General features: G+C 47.3%; 1 protein-coding gene across 2 annotated transcripts in view; it reads left to right on the top strand.

The window, feature by feature from the left end:
- Positions 1–15,780, top strand: part of LOC136591282 (carboxypeptidase Q-like) — a 405,344-nt gene that overhangs the window by 37,470 nt on the left and 352,094 nt on the right. For both annotated transcript variants that reach the window (XM_066588501.1, XM_066588500.1), the window contains exon 2: positions 3,337–3,789. In XM_066588501.1, coding sequence (XP_066444598.1) covers positions 3,360–3,789 — 430 coding nt within the window. In that variant the 5' untranslated portion in view covers positions 3,337–3,359. The remainder of the gene's footprint in view (positions 1–3,336; positions 3,790–15,780) is intronic.

The following is a 15,780-nucleotide window of genomic DNA, read 5'->3' as shown; positions in this document are numbered from 1 at the left end:
CAATATGTTCTGCTGCTGCATTATTTCTTACCTGGGGGAACAATCTTACATGTTGTTTGGAAGTTTGACAATCTAGTAATATCTCCACAACCCGGAGGCCTGTATGTGTTGCACTAGAAGAAGTCAGATTCAGCTCCTTCAGAAATTTTGACCCAATTCTAAAATTTACAGGTAGCTTTTGCTTTTATTTTGGAATCATGAAGGTTGGAGTTTAGAGCCTTTATGGACGTACACGGAGACTCTGTGGCTCTATAAAACAGAGTCGTAGACGTTCTGTGTGCCGCTGCATGGGGCCTCCACATGGCGCCATATTGCATGTTTCTAGGCAAGAATATTTCTATAACATGACATTCAATGGAATGTAGCACCATTTCTTTTAGCATTTGAGTCAAACGGAATCTGAAAAAACAAAAACCCAAACCTCTGTATGAAATCCGAGGCGTATGAAGGTACAGTAGAGTCCCATAGAAGTCAATGGGCAGTTTCATGGCTTCATACAAATTAGAGGTTATATTGGGCCACAATCAGATCATGTTTATGAGCCCTAAGAGTGCACGTCTATGAAGACAGACCTCTTATTAACCCTTTCCAATCCACTGTCTGACGTTTAAAGACATTCTGACGGAAGGCTGTACAGTTTCCAATGTCAGAAGACGTCCAGCAGGGTATTCTTACTGTATATTACTGGCCGCTATGTTGTCGGGGGCCTCTCCAGCATGTCCAATACCTCAGTAGTGGCTCTAGCCAGTAGGTGGCGCCATTGTATAATGGCAGAAAGAGAAAAAACCCCTAGGAAACCCTGAATCCAAAATTGGATTGCAAAGGGTTAAGCTAGTTATTAGATTTGATTCTAAATCTAATTTATTGGACACCCAGCTGTTATTTTTGTAAGAAAGACAGCAGGCTACTTGATGGCCAAGCTCAAGCAGCTCACTCGGAATTTTGGGGGCTGCTCAGTAGGTACAACAGCACTAGCTTGCTTTCACTAAGGTATTTAAAGGGTTGTCCGGTTATAATTTAAAATTAGTACCAAATGACTAAGAGCAATTTAACAAAGGGTACTTGCCCATCCTGAGCCCTTGTCTTTCAGTGCTGTAGGTCCATGATTCATCCAGTCTCAGTTGACCATGGAAGTCAGGTGACTGCTGCCTGCCAATCAGAGGCCAAAGTCTATGTCAGGAAACTATTCTCATCATGTTTGAACCATTGTATTGAGTTGATGTTGGTTAAATAAATGTGCAAGGAACTGTAAACACATGCCAAAATTTATGAAGGATATGTGATAAACTGTGTGGACTGCTCTACAGTTTGTACTCCTTGATGCTTACAGCATTGAATAAGTAATTGCTGTGATATATAGCGGTACTGTTTGAAAGAAGAACAAACTTAAAGAGAACGTGTCATCAGAAAATGACCTATTGTAAAACTCTGGTTTTTATGTCAAACATGTTTTTTAAGACTTTTGAATGATTATTTTAAATGTTCAGTATTCTAAAAGAACAGTCAAAATCTGTACCATTGGTGCAGATTTTGACTAGAAATCAGCTGTAGATGCACAGCGGTGCTCCTCCTCACATCCTCCGATGGCTTCCCGCTGTCAGCACTCCCCAGCTTCTGGTACCCAGTCTGGTCAGGTGAAACCGCTACAGGCTGCTGGGAACTGGAAGCCGGTGAGCCCATACAGCAGGAAGCCCTCGGAGGAGGTGCGGGGGAGCGCCGCATAGTATGAAGTCAGCTGCGAATGCACAGCTGATTTCCAGTCAAAATCCGCACCAATAGTACAGATTTTGACTGTTTTTAGATGCAGAAATGCTGCAGAATTCGCTCCCTGCCTTCTTTTTTGAACCAGCCCTGTACTTTTTATAACGACCAAGGTAAAATCGTACATTGTGATAAGCACCACCCCAGACTGCACCCCTCGGTCCCGCTTTGATCCTGGGAAAATCTGGTCACCTTACATTCACTATAGAGCAGAAATGCTTGTGAGGATCAGTCTACAGTATTACATAGAATAAGAAGGCTGCTGGTGACACATTCCCTTTTAAAAGGTGCCGTTAAAGTTCCTATTCAGTTGTAATTCCCTGCCTTATCCATGTTGACATACGCTCCACCAGCAAAGGCATATTCATATCTACATTCTGAGCATGCTCAGAGTGCAGAACACATGCTCTGGCTGTTAATCAACACCAGGAGCATCTCTTGAGCACGTTCTGTAGCTGTTCATTATTACTGGGGCACAGCCAATGGAGCATACTCTGATTGTGCTAGCTGCACTCCATCCAAAAGCAGGGATGTTAGCAGAGCATCAAAATGGGTGCGGAAACTGTAAGGATGTAGCTGGCAAGTAAGTCTAAAGCCAGTTCTCAGTGTAGTAATTATCTATAGGCCCTTTTAGATGAGAAGAGTGCCGGGCAAACAATGCCAGACACTTGTCCCCACACGTTAGCTTCTGGGAACCTGCACGGGAGCTAGTATCGCTGGCTCACAGTGGGGTGACTGCAGGAGATTTTGCTCCTCGTGCTCCCCCGCCCCTCTCCATTGACGTAACATAGCGGCTATTCAGTACTGAACAGCTGCTATTTACACTGAACGATCAGCTCATCATCCATCGTTTATGCTGCATGGACAATGAGCTGATCACTCATCGTTCAGTGTAAATAGCGGCTGTTCAGCATTGAACGTCCGCTATGTTAAGTCAGTGGAGAGGGGCGGGGGAGTGAAAGGAGAGAAATCTCCTGCAGCCTCCCCAACCCCCTGCTGGCCACTCTGTGGGTGAGCCAGCACTAGTAGGAGCAGGAGAGCGAGGACACACAGGGATGGGTGTTGGGCATCGTTTGCCCGACAGTTGTTCCGTGTACAACCGGGTTAAGGTGTGATCTGGCTGGTCTTTACTGAGCAGGACAGAATGGAGAGGGTTGAAGGAGATCCTCCCTCTACAGGCTGTTCATGATTATATCAGCTGGATCATGAGCACTGTGCACTCCAGCAGGTCACATGATGCATTCTATGATGTCACGGCGAAGTACTCTGGGAGTAATCCAGCAATGTAAATATGAATATGCCTCATGTGACTCCGACAGCTGTCAGTATGTACGGCACATGACCACTGCTGCCAGTGATTGGTATGTTATGGCTGTATTACTGTAAAATAGGACCACAGACACATTAGTGTTGTAGTTTTGAGAGTGAAAATTTGTGTATTTTCTCTTTTTTTGTACCATAAATGTCTGCCAGAAGTTTTTTACAAGTCGGAATCCATTACTTATTGCTACATGTAAAAATCCTATTTTTCAGAGACTAATCTAGCAAATTCTGCTATTCTTCTTGATCCCATAGGAACTCCTTCTGAAAGTAGTGAAATGAAGCCTTCTGTACTGACAGGCATGCTTATACTCTATATTCTGTGCATACGTGTGGAGTTCAGCAATCAACATAATGTCCATCCAAGGAAATTGGAACAGATCAAGGAGGAGGTGGCTAGCTATAAAGATATAGCCAAATCTATCATCAATCTTGCCGTTTATGGCAGTGCCCAGAACAGATCCTATGAAAGGTTGGCACTCTTTGTTGATACTATTGGAAATAGAGTGAGTGGCTCTGATAATCTCAAAAATGCAATCAAGTACATGTATGCAGCCCTGCAACAGGACAAGCTACAGAATGTGTCACTGGAGCCTGTAAAAGTCCCACATTGGGAGCGTGGGAAAGAGTCAGCCATGATGATCCAACCGCGGAAGAAAAATCTGGCTATACTTGGACTTGGAGGAAGTGTTGGAACTCCAGCCGAAGGTATAGTACAAGTCTTTGCTGGCAAAACTCCTTAAAGGAAATACATTCTTTCTTGTCCGGTTCCCATCTTGTAACTTGTTGCCAATACTCTTTGCTAGTCCTTGCTGGTAGACTGCTGGCTATGTAGTGGGTAGGTGGTGCCACTATGCAGATTCTGGAAACGATGCAGCAGAAGGAGTTACAAAACAGTATTTTTATTTGCTAACAATGAAAATGAGGAATGTATAACAAGCAAGCACCTTAACTTTGACAGTAGATTTATCTGTCACTAATTACGGCAAAGAGTCCTTTTACACTGAGTGATAAATTGTTTGCGCAAGCGAAGAGTTTGCTTGCTTGCACGTTCAGCTAGGTTATACAGCTGAACGAGCGACACAAAATTGAATACTCACCTATCCCGGCGGCTCTCTACAGTGCTGCATTCCTGGTGCTAATTGCATATGGGCTGCGGGTCCGACGGCTTTCATTGACATCAATGGAGGCCATCTGCACAGATTCCGCGGCAAAATAGAGCATGCTAAGATTTGTTTTTCATGGAATATGTAATTTGTATTCGCAAGTGTGCATGCATTTCATTACCAACGTTTTACCGGGTTGTCAGCGCGGATGGCGATCACGGAATCCGCAATACAAATCCGCCCATGTCAGCCCTACGACCCACCCAGCACCCTTCTCCTGCCTCCTAACTCCGTCATAGACTCCGCCTCTGCACTATGTGAGGGCAGCCTCTTCCGCATAAGTTGTATTCTTTTCACGTATATCCCTGCTAAGCTTAGCGCTCCAGTGGGCGGTCTTCTAAATGATTGACAGCTACTCTTGCATGCAGTGTCATACTCCGCTGTCAATCTAGGACCGCCCATTGGATCTCTGAGCCCAGAATGAGAAGGGATATAAATGGATAAAATAGAAGTAATACCGAGTCTTTTTCCACCAAACTATATATCATTCTCAGCTCATCCTGCTGTATACCATACTGCCTGCACTATAGTGATTAAATAGGGCAAACTGGGTAATGGCTCGGGGTATTGTTACAACTACACAAAGTCTGAAGCTGTGACGTGTATTGCAGTGGCTTCAGGCCGGGCGCACATGTGAGAAAAGCATACTAGAAATAAAAAATAAAGAACGAAGACCGATAAGAACCCTTTGGGGGTAACTTGTGTTTCTAAATCATTTGAGCGTTCACAGAAGCGCTTTGTCCCCTGACAGCTAATTTAGACCGAGCTCACGCTTAGGTGACAAAACCAAAACAAGTATTTAATCAGGATTGTTCTCAGTGCACAATGCAGGATTATACAAGATCGTGTATCGTGTTCTATTAGGGAGTTTTATTTTAATATATGTTGGTTTGTAGCCCATCCTTTCATATGTCCTCTGGCTGTGTCTGATGTAGCCTGCTTGCTTGATGAATTCAATTATTCTAGATAGAGTACAACAGGTTTAGTTAGATTTGAGGGGTTTTACATACTCCCATCACTTATCTGTACTACTAGGACATTAAAGGGGTTGTCCAGTTGTAAGTTATTGATGGCCTATCTTCGAGATGGGCCATCAACAGTAGATTGGTGAGGGTCAATCACCCGGGACCCTAAGTGATCAGCTTTTCACTTTGCCAGTCCACTCATGCACTAAGCAGTAAGCAGACAGCTCTGTTCCCACTGCAGTGGCCAGGCTTAGTATTACAGGCATTGAAGTGAATAAAAATGTTGCCTGTAATACCAAGCCTGACTAATGCTGTGAGAATGGAGCTGTCTGCTTCCTGTAGAAATCAGCTCAGTGCACAGGTCTGGATGACAGCAGATCGGTGGAGGGTCCCGGGTGATGGACCCCCACCAATCTACTATTATTGACCTATCTTGAAGAGAGGCCATCGGTAGTTTACCACTGAACAACTCCTTTAATCCTCATTCAGGGGTAGTAGCTGGACACTATTTTTTTGAGTAGAAGAGCATTTGGGTTCCTTTTGGTCTTTATAAACCCAAGCTTGTTATCCACTTTGGCTCTGAATGAATGGTGTAATACCTGGGAGTGTTCAGAAGGTGATAAGGCCAGTGTTGAAAGTTCACCAACCTCATTGAAACCACCTAATGCCCTCTGCTCCCGGCAAACGGCTGACTGGGCAAGCATTTACCCTTCTTGCAGCCGTTACAGAGGAAATGTAATGCATAGCGGACATTCAGATGAATGGCCATCTATGTAATATGATTACACTTCAAGTACCAGAAGGGAGCCGCTTGTGCAACAAGGACCCCCCACAAAATAGAGGAAGAAGATGGCATCTGGACAAAGCAGGGAAGGCATGCGATGGAACTAGATAAGGAATTTAGCTGTAGAATAAATGGTGGTTTACCAGGAAGTGGCTGTTTGTAAGATTTGGAAGATGTCTTTCTTTTGTTTATACCCACCCTTGTTCCTCCATACGGGCTCTCCTTAGATTTGGCGTCCAACGCTGTGAATCTGTTGAGTGGAACATCCCCACCGCTCACCGCCAATCGAGTCTGATGTCGCCCATTGACAAAACAGTGAACCATGGTGATTGCCTACTTGACACATTCAAAGTGCCAGGAGCCAAAACTAAGAAGAGTTGGTATGGGTGAACGTGATGAGCATCAACAAACGAAAGGCGTAGTTGAAGTCAGTAGGGCTGCGGCTCCAACCAGCCTAGCTGATATGAGGATATGTCAGGTCCTCTTTAAGTTATGGAATATCCTAGTATTATGCCAACATTTACTGTATTGCAGAAAACCTCTTTTAAAAGTGTTTCAATTTCCCTCTCAAGTTCTTGAAAACGATCGGCTATACTTGAAGCGTTTTGTCGTTTTTATGTTTGATGTTTTCTACTCTACAGAAAAAATAGAGAATGGTCCTCTACAATGACGGTATAACTGGCTTGTATGTTTGAACAATACAGTATTCAGACATGAAACATAAGAGTTAAAAGGAATAATAGAGTCAATTATCAGCGGTATAACTGGTTTGGAGCATTTTTTTTATATACCCGAATAGACTATGGCATTTCCACTCTTTAGTACAGAGCACTGTCTGTCAGTCATATTGGTTTTCATGGGCTGGTTTCTGTCACCTAGAGCTCCCCCACGCCGTGCCTCAAGTTCCCCCAGGCTGTGTTCGCATATGTATTCCTGATGTTTTTTGTATGCTACTTAGGCAAAGATATGATGCATGGCAACCTACTTCCGACACCATCTCTGCGGTGCCATATCTTTTTTGCAGACTGCCTGAAATGGGTTTTGGCACACAGGTAGGGGCGTAGCTAAAGGCTCATGGGCCCAGGTGCAAAAGTTTATCTTGGGGCCCCCTAACTTCTCTAAACCCCTTAACGCAGAGGCGTAACTTGAAGCTCCTGGGCCCCAATGCAAAACCTGTAACAGGACCTCCAACTAGAACGCTTTATTCATAGTACTGGGCTCCCTATATGGAGAAGAGGGGGCACATAAGGCCTTTCTTGTCAAGGTTCCTGGGCCCGGGTGCAACCGCATCCCCCATAGTTACGCCAGTGCACACAGAGACATGCATTGCTACAATGCTACAAATCGCATGTATGTGAAGCCCATGCTTTCCTATGGGTTCCTTCACACATGAGATGTTTTGTAGCATGCAACATCCCGACACAAAAACTTCGCTGGTCCCATGATATGCCTGCGAGTCGTGAGGTTTTGTAGCCCATGTTTTCTTATTGAGCCTTCTTCTATGTTGCATCACATAAAAACGTGATTTTCGTGTAGTGCTATGCAACATTGACAGTAGGAAATCACACTGTCAAAGCCCTAATCTAAGCCTTAGTTGCAGAAAAAAATAAAAACAGTATACATCACTTTAGAAGCGCTGTCAGCCCGGCCGCATCTTCTCCTCGAGTCCCCGGCACTATTCTCCTTCATTTCTTGAAAAATCCCCACCCTCTAGAAGCGCTGCCTCTGATTGGCTGACGCTTAGCCAATCACAGCCAGCGCTCGATTAACCAATCACAGTCCTTCATCGAGCGCTGGCTCTGACTGATGCTGGCATCTGCAGATGTATCCAGATCTCAAGATTTTAGTGTAACTAATAGATTTTTTTTAATCCAATAAAACCCCACTCAGCTCCTCTTGATCAATTTCAAGAATTGGTTGAACAGGACTTAAATACTTTATATTCTGGAATATATCATAATAATCAGGTCAGTAATTAAAGAAAAGGGGAAGACCAGGCTGCTTCTCGGCTAATACCCGATTACACGGACAGATGATCGCTCAAAAGTCGCTCAAACGAAAGTACGAGTGACAGTTTTGAGCGATCATCTTTCCATAGTCTATAGTAGTTAAGTAGCTACTTAAGAGCTATGCAGGCGGAGCGGGACACTACCACTATCACTCAGCGAACAATACAGCTGTTTTGCATAAGCAAACAGCTGTATTGTACTCTGCGATTACAGCCGGCGTCCCCCCTGTGAACTACTAGCGAAACATGGTTGTAAGAATCTCATCAGTGCCGCCGACTGTGATAACAGCCGGCACCGCTGATAAGAGTTCATCGCTCAATTCTAGAAAACTAGAATTGAGCGATGACCGAATCGTGCACGAAAACTGCATGATGTCCGTGCATTTAGACGCAACGGTTATCGCTCAAAAGGCGGCTTTGAGTGAATTTTGAGCGAGAATCGTTGGGTCTAAATCGGCCTTAAGACTTATGTCTGCTGTTTCGTGAGGCGGACAAGGTGGTTCTGTGATAATTCTTGGTGTAGGGCTATATCCAAGACATTGCTATGTTCAGTGATACTGCCAGTCATCTTGAGCTGCACTTTCATCTGACATCGCAATACCAGGCAGAACTTTCTTTCTTGGTGGATGGTGGTTTAGATTTAGGAGTTTTTACATCCAAACAAGCGGAAGGCACCACTTCTTGGGTTGACAGAATACACCGGTAGATGCCCGATGATATGAAGAACATATTGGTACCTTCATTATTTTCTCCAGCGTCTGCACAGATATAGCCTGGTATTTGGCGTTTCCGCTATGCCTGCAGACCAGCTCTCTCCTTGTCCATTGATGAAGAAACCTTGCCCATTTAGTATTGGAGACCTCATGCATCACAGTGATTGCACCGATTGAGCGGGTACTTGCTCTGTGACTCTTTCCCAGCTGCACTGACGACGTGCGTGACATCAGTGTGGCCGTCCGGCCTTGTTCTTTTTCTTTGAATGTTGGATGATCTTTAGGGGATAGAATAACATCCAAGTTGTATAAGCAAATATAATGCTCAAAAATTAATTGGAAATGTCCTGTGTAGAATGGAAACACTGTCCTAATAAGAGGCATGTCATTATGGGCTTATTGTATTTTGAGCACCAAAAATTTGAGGAGAGCATGCATGGGCTCTTTCCATAAGCCTTTTAGTCCTGATGGACTGCTAATACAGTAGGTCACAGAGGCCTGGTGTCTACAGCGCCCGTTGAAAGGCCTGCGAAAGAACATTCCTATATAGCAGGCCTGCAGAACTTAGCCGTAAGCAAGCCCTAAGGTTCCTTAGTGAAGGACTGCCTGCACAGTCATGTCACTTAGTGTCACTGCAGCAGTACCGCTAGTATGGCATGACTGTGCTGTGGATACACTCTCACAGTTCAGAGCCTGCAAGAAATCCTCTGCTGGGCCGACTGTTGCGCCATCCTGCTACATAGACTCGACAAGGAACTCGTGAAAGGAGGTCAGCTTGAATTGGTGTTGGCCAAGTTTATTGCTAGCCAAGACAAACTAGAAACAATATACAACACTAGCATTTAGGGCGCACACCCACTCGCGTTTTTATTTCTTGCGCTGCGAGAGCGAGTGAAAACACTCGCATCGCAAAAAAACCGCTGTGATATTGCCAGTGTTCTCAAGGGGGCCAGCGGCAGCAGCGCTAGCCCCATTGAAATCATGGAGTATATCGTGGACTTCCAGGATGGTTGAAAAACCCTAGCTGGTTAAAAAAAAGAAAAACTTACCTCTCCGCCGTTCAGACGCGTCCTCCGGCTGGCTCCCCTGCACTGCTGTCCAGCATTTTTAGCAGGCGGGGATCTAAAGGTCGCTGCCATCCAACCCGGTATGGACATCTATGGAGAGTCATGTGAAGGTGTGCAGAGCAAAGACATGAGATCTGGTGTGACTTGAATGGTCTAAATTTCATAGCTTCAAAAGTTTAATTCTCTGTATTATTACTAACCACTGTAACGTGTTTTGAAGCCTTTTGCATCTTCTTCATAGACCTGCGGGTGAATACGGGGGCTCCTGCCAGGAGAGACTGGTGTCGCCCCTAAAGGAAAGCCATGTTCTTCCATGGCAGGAGCCACTATGCTCACCCCCCTCTCTGGAGAAGAGGTGGCAGGCCTTGAAGCACACTAGCTGCTGGTTAATAATAAAGAGGATTAAACTTTTGAAGCTATAAACATTTTGATTTGGACCAGTCAAGTTGTGCCAGCTGTCATGCCTGCGCCCCAGAAGAGAGGACCACGGGGTTCTGAGGAGGTTAGAAGGTGTTCTGTGACCGTACTGCTGGATGTCTCCTTGGGTTCGGGAAGAACAAGTCTGGAGTCTTCCCTATGATGATATAAGTGCATGTTTTTAAAGCCACTGCTGCGGAGCGGTCACAGACGCGCTCTCACGGGGGACGTAGCTGGCTAGGGGCGCAGCAGTACATTTTCTACATGCACTTTGATTACTGAGCAAACCTCAAGATATTAACACTAAACCACACAACACATCACTTTCAATACTTGTTTGATGTGCAGGCCAAGCGGAGAGGCACACATGCCGGTGATGATGGGTATTTACTAGAAACCGTAAATCCTCCCTGTGATTTAAAGGATTAGCAGACTTTGGAAAGTAAGACACTCCTTTCTAAAAGTCATTTCGTTTCTAATCAAAAGCCTGCAGCCCTGTTTTGGAATGGGTGTTACCAGCAGAATGCTTGACGCGTATGGGGCGAGGTCCATGCAGTCACAGATGGGGCGAGGACCCTGCAGTCAGATGGGGCGAAGGACCCTGCACTCACAGATGGGGGGGCGAAGGACCCTGCAGTCACAGATGGGAGGACCCTGCGGTCACAGATGGGAGGACCCTGCGGTCACAGATGGGAGGACCCTGCGGTCACAAATGGGAGGACCCTGCGGTCACAGACGGGGGGGGCGAAGGACCCTGCGGTCACAGATGGGAGGACCCTGCGGTCACAGACGCGGCGAGGACCCTGCAGTCACAGACGCGGCGAGGACCCTGCAGTCACAGACGCGGCGAGGACCCTGCAGTCACAGACGGGGCGAGGACCCTGCAGTCACAGATAGGGGGGGCCAGGACCCTGCGGTCCTGGATTGGGCAGAGAAGACCATGCAGTCACAGATGGGGCGAGAACCCTGCAGTAACAGATGGAGGGGGGGGGGGGACCCTGCTGTCACAGATGGGGGGCGAGAACTCTGTGGTCACGGATGTGGGGGCGAGGACCTTGCATTCATGAATAGGGGGGCGAGGACCCTGCGGTCACAGATGGAGGGGGGGGGGGGGGACCCTGCAGTCACAGATGGGGGCGAGAACTCTGTGGTCACGGATGGGGGGGGGCGAGGACCTTGCAGTCACGAATGGGGGGGCTAGGACCTTGCAGTCACGAATGGGGGGGCGAGGACCTTGCAGTCACGAATGGGGGGGCGAGGACCCTGCGGTCACATATAGGGTAGCGAGGACCCTGCAATCACAGATGGGGGCGGCGAGGACCCTGCGGTCACGGGGGGGGGGGGGACCCTGCAGTCACAGATGGGGAGCGAGAACTCTGTGGTCATGGATGGGGGGGCGAGGATCCTGCGGTCACATATAGGGTAGCGAGGACCCTGCGGTCACAGATGCGGGGGCGAGGACCCTGCGGTCACAGATGGGGGCGGCGAGGACCCTGCGGTCACGGGGGGGGGGGGGGGACCCTGCAGTCACAGATGGGGGGCGAGAACTCTGTGGTCATGGATGGGGGGCTGAGGACCCTGTGGTCACATATGGGGGAGCGAGGACCCTGCGGTCACAGATGCGGGGGCGAGGACCCTGCGGTCACAGATGCGGGGGCGAGGACCCTGCGGTCACAGATAGGGGGGGGCGAGGACCCTGCGGTCACAGATGGGGGGGGGGGGGCAAGGACCCTGCGGTCACAGATGGGAGGGGCGAGGACCCTGCGGTCACAGATGGGTGGGGCGAGGACCCTGCGGTCACAGACGGGGGGAGGGAGGACCCTGCTGTCACAGACGGGGGGAGGGAGGACCCTGCTGTCACAGACGGGGGCCGGAGGACCCTGCTGTCACAGACGGGGGCCGGAGGACCCTGCTGTCACAGACGGGGGCCGGGGGACAGTGCTGTCACAGACGGGGGGGGGGGGGCGCGGGACCCTGCGGTCACAGAGGGGGTGAGGAGGACCCTGCGGTCACAGACGGGTCAAGGACCTTGCGGTCTCAGATGGGGGGGAGGGACCCTTCAGTCACATATGGGGTACGATGACCCTGCGGTCACAGATGGGGGGGTGATGACCCTGCGGTCACATTTGGGGGGGGGGTGATGACCCTGTGGTCACAGATGGGTTTTTCTTGGGTGGGGGTGATGACCCTACGGTCACAGATGAGGAGGCGAGGACCCTGCGGTCACATACGGGGTGGAGAACCCTGCGGTCCAGACGGGGTGGAGGACTCTGCGGTCACAGAGCCTGATATTCAGCAATAGGTTCCTTGTACGATATTTGTTTCACACTGATTTGCCAAGTATTGCATTCTGTTTGTCTGCTAGTTTCCTTTGCATATACTATTGTGTACTGAAAAGGGAAATTCATCCAAAATTGATCTTTTGCCAGGTCTTAGATAGAAGTTCAAAGATAGTATCAACGTAATCCATGACCTTGGACCTCCATAAGTAGTCAGAACAAAGTAGCTGTATTTCCCTCAAACCTATATAGCACCACTGGCCACTTTTTAGGGACTGGAAATGTACTGCACCACATTGAGTGAGTGTGAATCCAAGTCAATGGAGTTTGCTTAGACAAGTGATGTTCAAGTTTCCTAAGCCAAGTACCCCCAATGCTATGATCCTATACCATGCTGTCTGTTCAAAGCACCGCCTGAAAAGAGCTGGATCATCCCACTGAGATGTGCCATGTATCCCACATAACACAGTTTGAGTACCTAGGGCTTAGAATATCGGCTCAGAGATTTTTCTTGGGTCCTCTATAGTTTTGAAAATTGTTAAAATTGTTTGTTTGTTTCCGGTGGAATCCACTTTTGGTTTCCGTTCCATTTGAAAAGAAAAGCATTCGTTCAAAACGGAAATCAAGATGCTGATGTGAAGGAGCCCTTATAGACTCCCTGGTGTGATCTACATCTCTGTGGTATGTCAAAACATACGTTTTCTATAGATTTCCCTGGCTGGGATTCCACATAGCAACTTTCTGAATAGCCTACTGTAGTAAAAATAGATAATATTCCAGTAGAATTTTCCTTTAAGAGAGGAAAATTGGCTTCTACCTCATTGGGTTTTTTGGCTTCCCCTGGATCAACATTGAGGGGGGAAGATGATAATAGGCTGAACCCGGATGGATATATGTCTTTTTCGGCCTAACATACTATGTTACTATGTTAGTACCTATGTATAAGTAGAGAAAAGACCTGTGTATGACAGGATCTAATATACTACTTTATATGGCAACACTTGTTGAAATGTGGAGCAAACAAAAAAAGCCGTCAGAGCTCTATGTGGGGTGGCCTTTAGGTGACTAATGGATGGCGTAGAAGGATTGCTGCCTTACTAGTGACGCTAATAAACCCGAGGCCTACAAGGGTGTCAGGTGCATATAGTAAAGGAAACCAAAAGTCTAGAACTTACGCACAATGTCCACGGGCGGATTTGATTTGCAGTATCCGCATGGGGGCACCCGCGCAGGAGATCCACAGATCAAGCCGCCCATAGGGATGCATTAGCATCTGCAAAGCAGCTAAAAGCATGCGGATGTGTTTTTTTTTCTTTCTTTTACCGGCGTGCGGATCGCACGTGCGGGAAGAGATCGCAGCATGCTCCATTTTTCCTGCAGATCCCGCTGGGACGGCTTCCATTGAAGTCAATGGAAACCGTCCGATCTGCGGAACACCCGCAGCTTACACTGCAGATGTGCCGTGGAGCCGCAGGAAAGAGGAGATTCAAAAAAGAAAAATGGCACTGCGCATGTGCCGGGCAGAAGAAAGAAGAAGCGTCCGAAACGGAGGAGGCCCGCGCTGGATCTGGAGAGGTAAGAAACTGCATTTTTTTCTGTCCATGGCTGTGGACACGCGTGGATTTCATTACGAGATTAGGCAGTGGAATCTGTGCGTGCAAGTGGACATGAGGCCTTAGGTGCAAATCCGTATGAAGCATAGACATGGAATGGAGGAATGGTGAAAAGAACTTTATTGTAACCACTGGCAGGGGCATAACTATAGGGGATGCAGGGGATGCGGTTGCACCCGGGCCCAGGAGCCTTAGGGGGCCAAGAAGGTCCCTCTTCTCCATACAGTTAGCCCAGTACTACGAAGAAAGCATTATATTTGGGGGCCCTGTTACAGGTTTTACTTTGAGGCCCAACAGCTTCACGTTACACCTCTGGTAATCAGTATCATCACGCGTTTTAAGGCCAAGTGCCACTTTCTCAAACATCTGAATAGTGGACTGTAGTCTTCACTTCAGATGTCATTTTCCCCTTTTTAACTCTTTCTATGTCAGCAATAAATGTTCGAAAAATGTTGCCTAGAAGTTTCTGGACAGATCTTGCACACAGTCTTCATTTTTTACGACTACTGCAAATCCCAGCAGTCCAGTGAGCAGAATAAACGGGTGTCTCTTTATCGTCATCATAGCAGTACCGGAGCCTCAGATGTGAGCTGTCTTGGCCAAATTACCTTATGATATACGGCAATCTGTTCAAAGATGATCCAGTGACCTCAGACAGACAGTGAGAGGGTGGGGGAGGGTGCCTTAAATAGACAGAAGTCTATCCAGGTTGACCTGGGATGCGAAAGCTAGTTGCACGCACTGAACCTTTAAGAGGTAAGTGGTATGCATTCATGCACCATATGGGAAGTAGTGACAGATGCCTGGGATACAAGGAGAGGCGGTGTTTACCACAAATGACAGAAGCAAGGGAATGGAAGCCACAACCACCGGCAGGTGGAGGTGAGGAAAGTTAGTGGCCGCTGCCCTTCACATAGAACATATACCAACAACACAATGCCATTTGGAAATTTCAATAAATTTGGAAATTATTTATAAGATTTTTCTTTATTTAGCTACTTATTATGAACATGTAAATGGTACTAGTGGTAACAAAGGATCACTCTGCTTACGTGTTTTGAACCTTACAAGTTTGAGGTCCGAAATGCATAAACCGATTGATCCTTTGTTACCACTAGTATTGTTCACATGTTCCTAAAAGATTGGAAAATAAAAAAGAATCTCTACAAGACACTACAAGTGCTGGTCTTTAGCTTTCTGTTACGTGTGCTGCTGAGACCTGTAGTACTATTGTCTCTAGCAGCACAGCTCCACAGGTGGTTGAGGGCTAATTGAGCTAGCTGCGTGTGGTGATCTCGTATTAGCCAATCCCCCGGGTCTTTGCTCACATATAAGCCCAGCTCCTGTTCAGTGTCTGTCTGTTCCAGAGTGAGCAGTCATGAATCCTTGTCTGTTGCAGCTTGTGGTGTGATCTGTGTCTTGCTGGTTCATGTCCGTTTGTATGTTTATTTTCTGTCAGCTTGCGGTGTGACCTGTGATCTGTGTCCTTTCCTGTTGCAGCTTGCTGTGTGAACTGTGTCCGGTTCTGCTGGACTCCTGGTTAGTGTAGGGACTAGCAGTATAACCAGGAGCCGTGAAGTGGCCCGCTAGCTCTCATGTTTTGTACAAAATATCAGCTAATACCTGGTATTTACATTTAGCTTATCATCTCTTACTGGTGGTTACATTTTGGCTGCTGTATGCTGTG

This window comes from Eleutherodactylus coqui, unplaced genomic scaffold, assembly GCF_035609145.1.
Source record: "Eleutherodactylus coqui strain aEleCoq1 unplaced genomic scaffold, aEleCoq1.hap1 HAP1_SCAFFOLD_28, whole genome shotgun sequence".
Lineage (NCBI taxonomy): Eukaryota > Metazoa > Chordata > Amphibia > Anura > Eleutherodactylidae > Eleutherodactylus > Eleutherodactylus coqui.
This window is presented reverse-complemented; position numbering and strand designations above follow the sequence as displayed.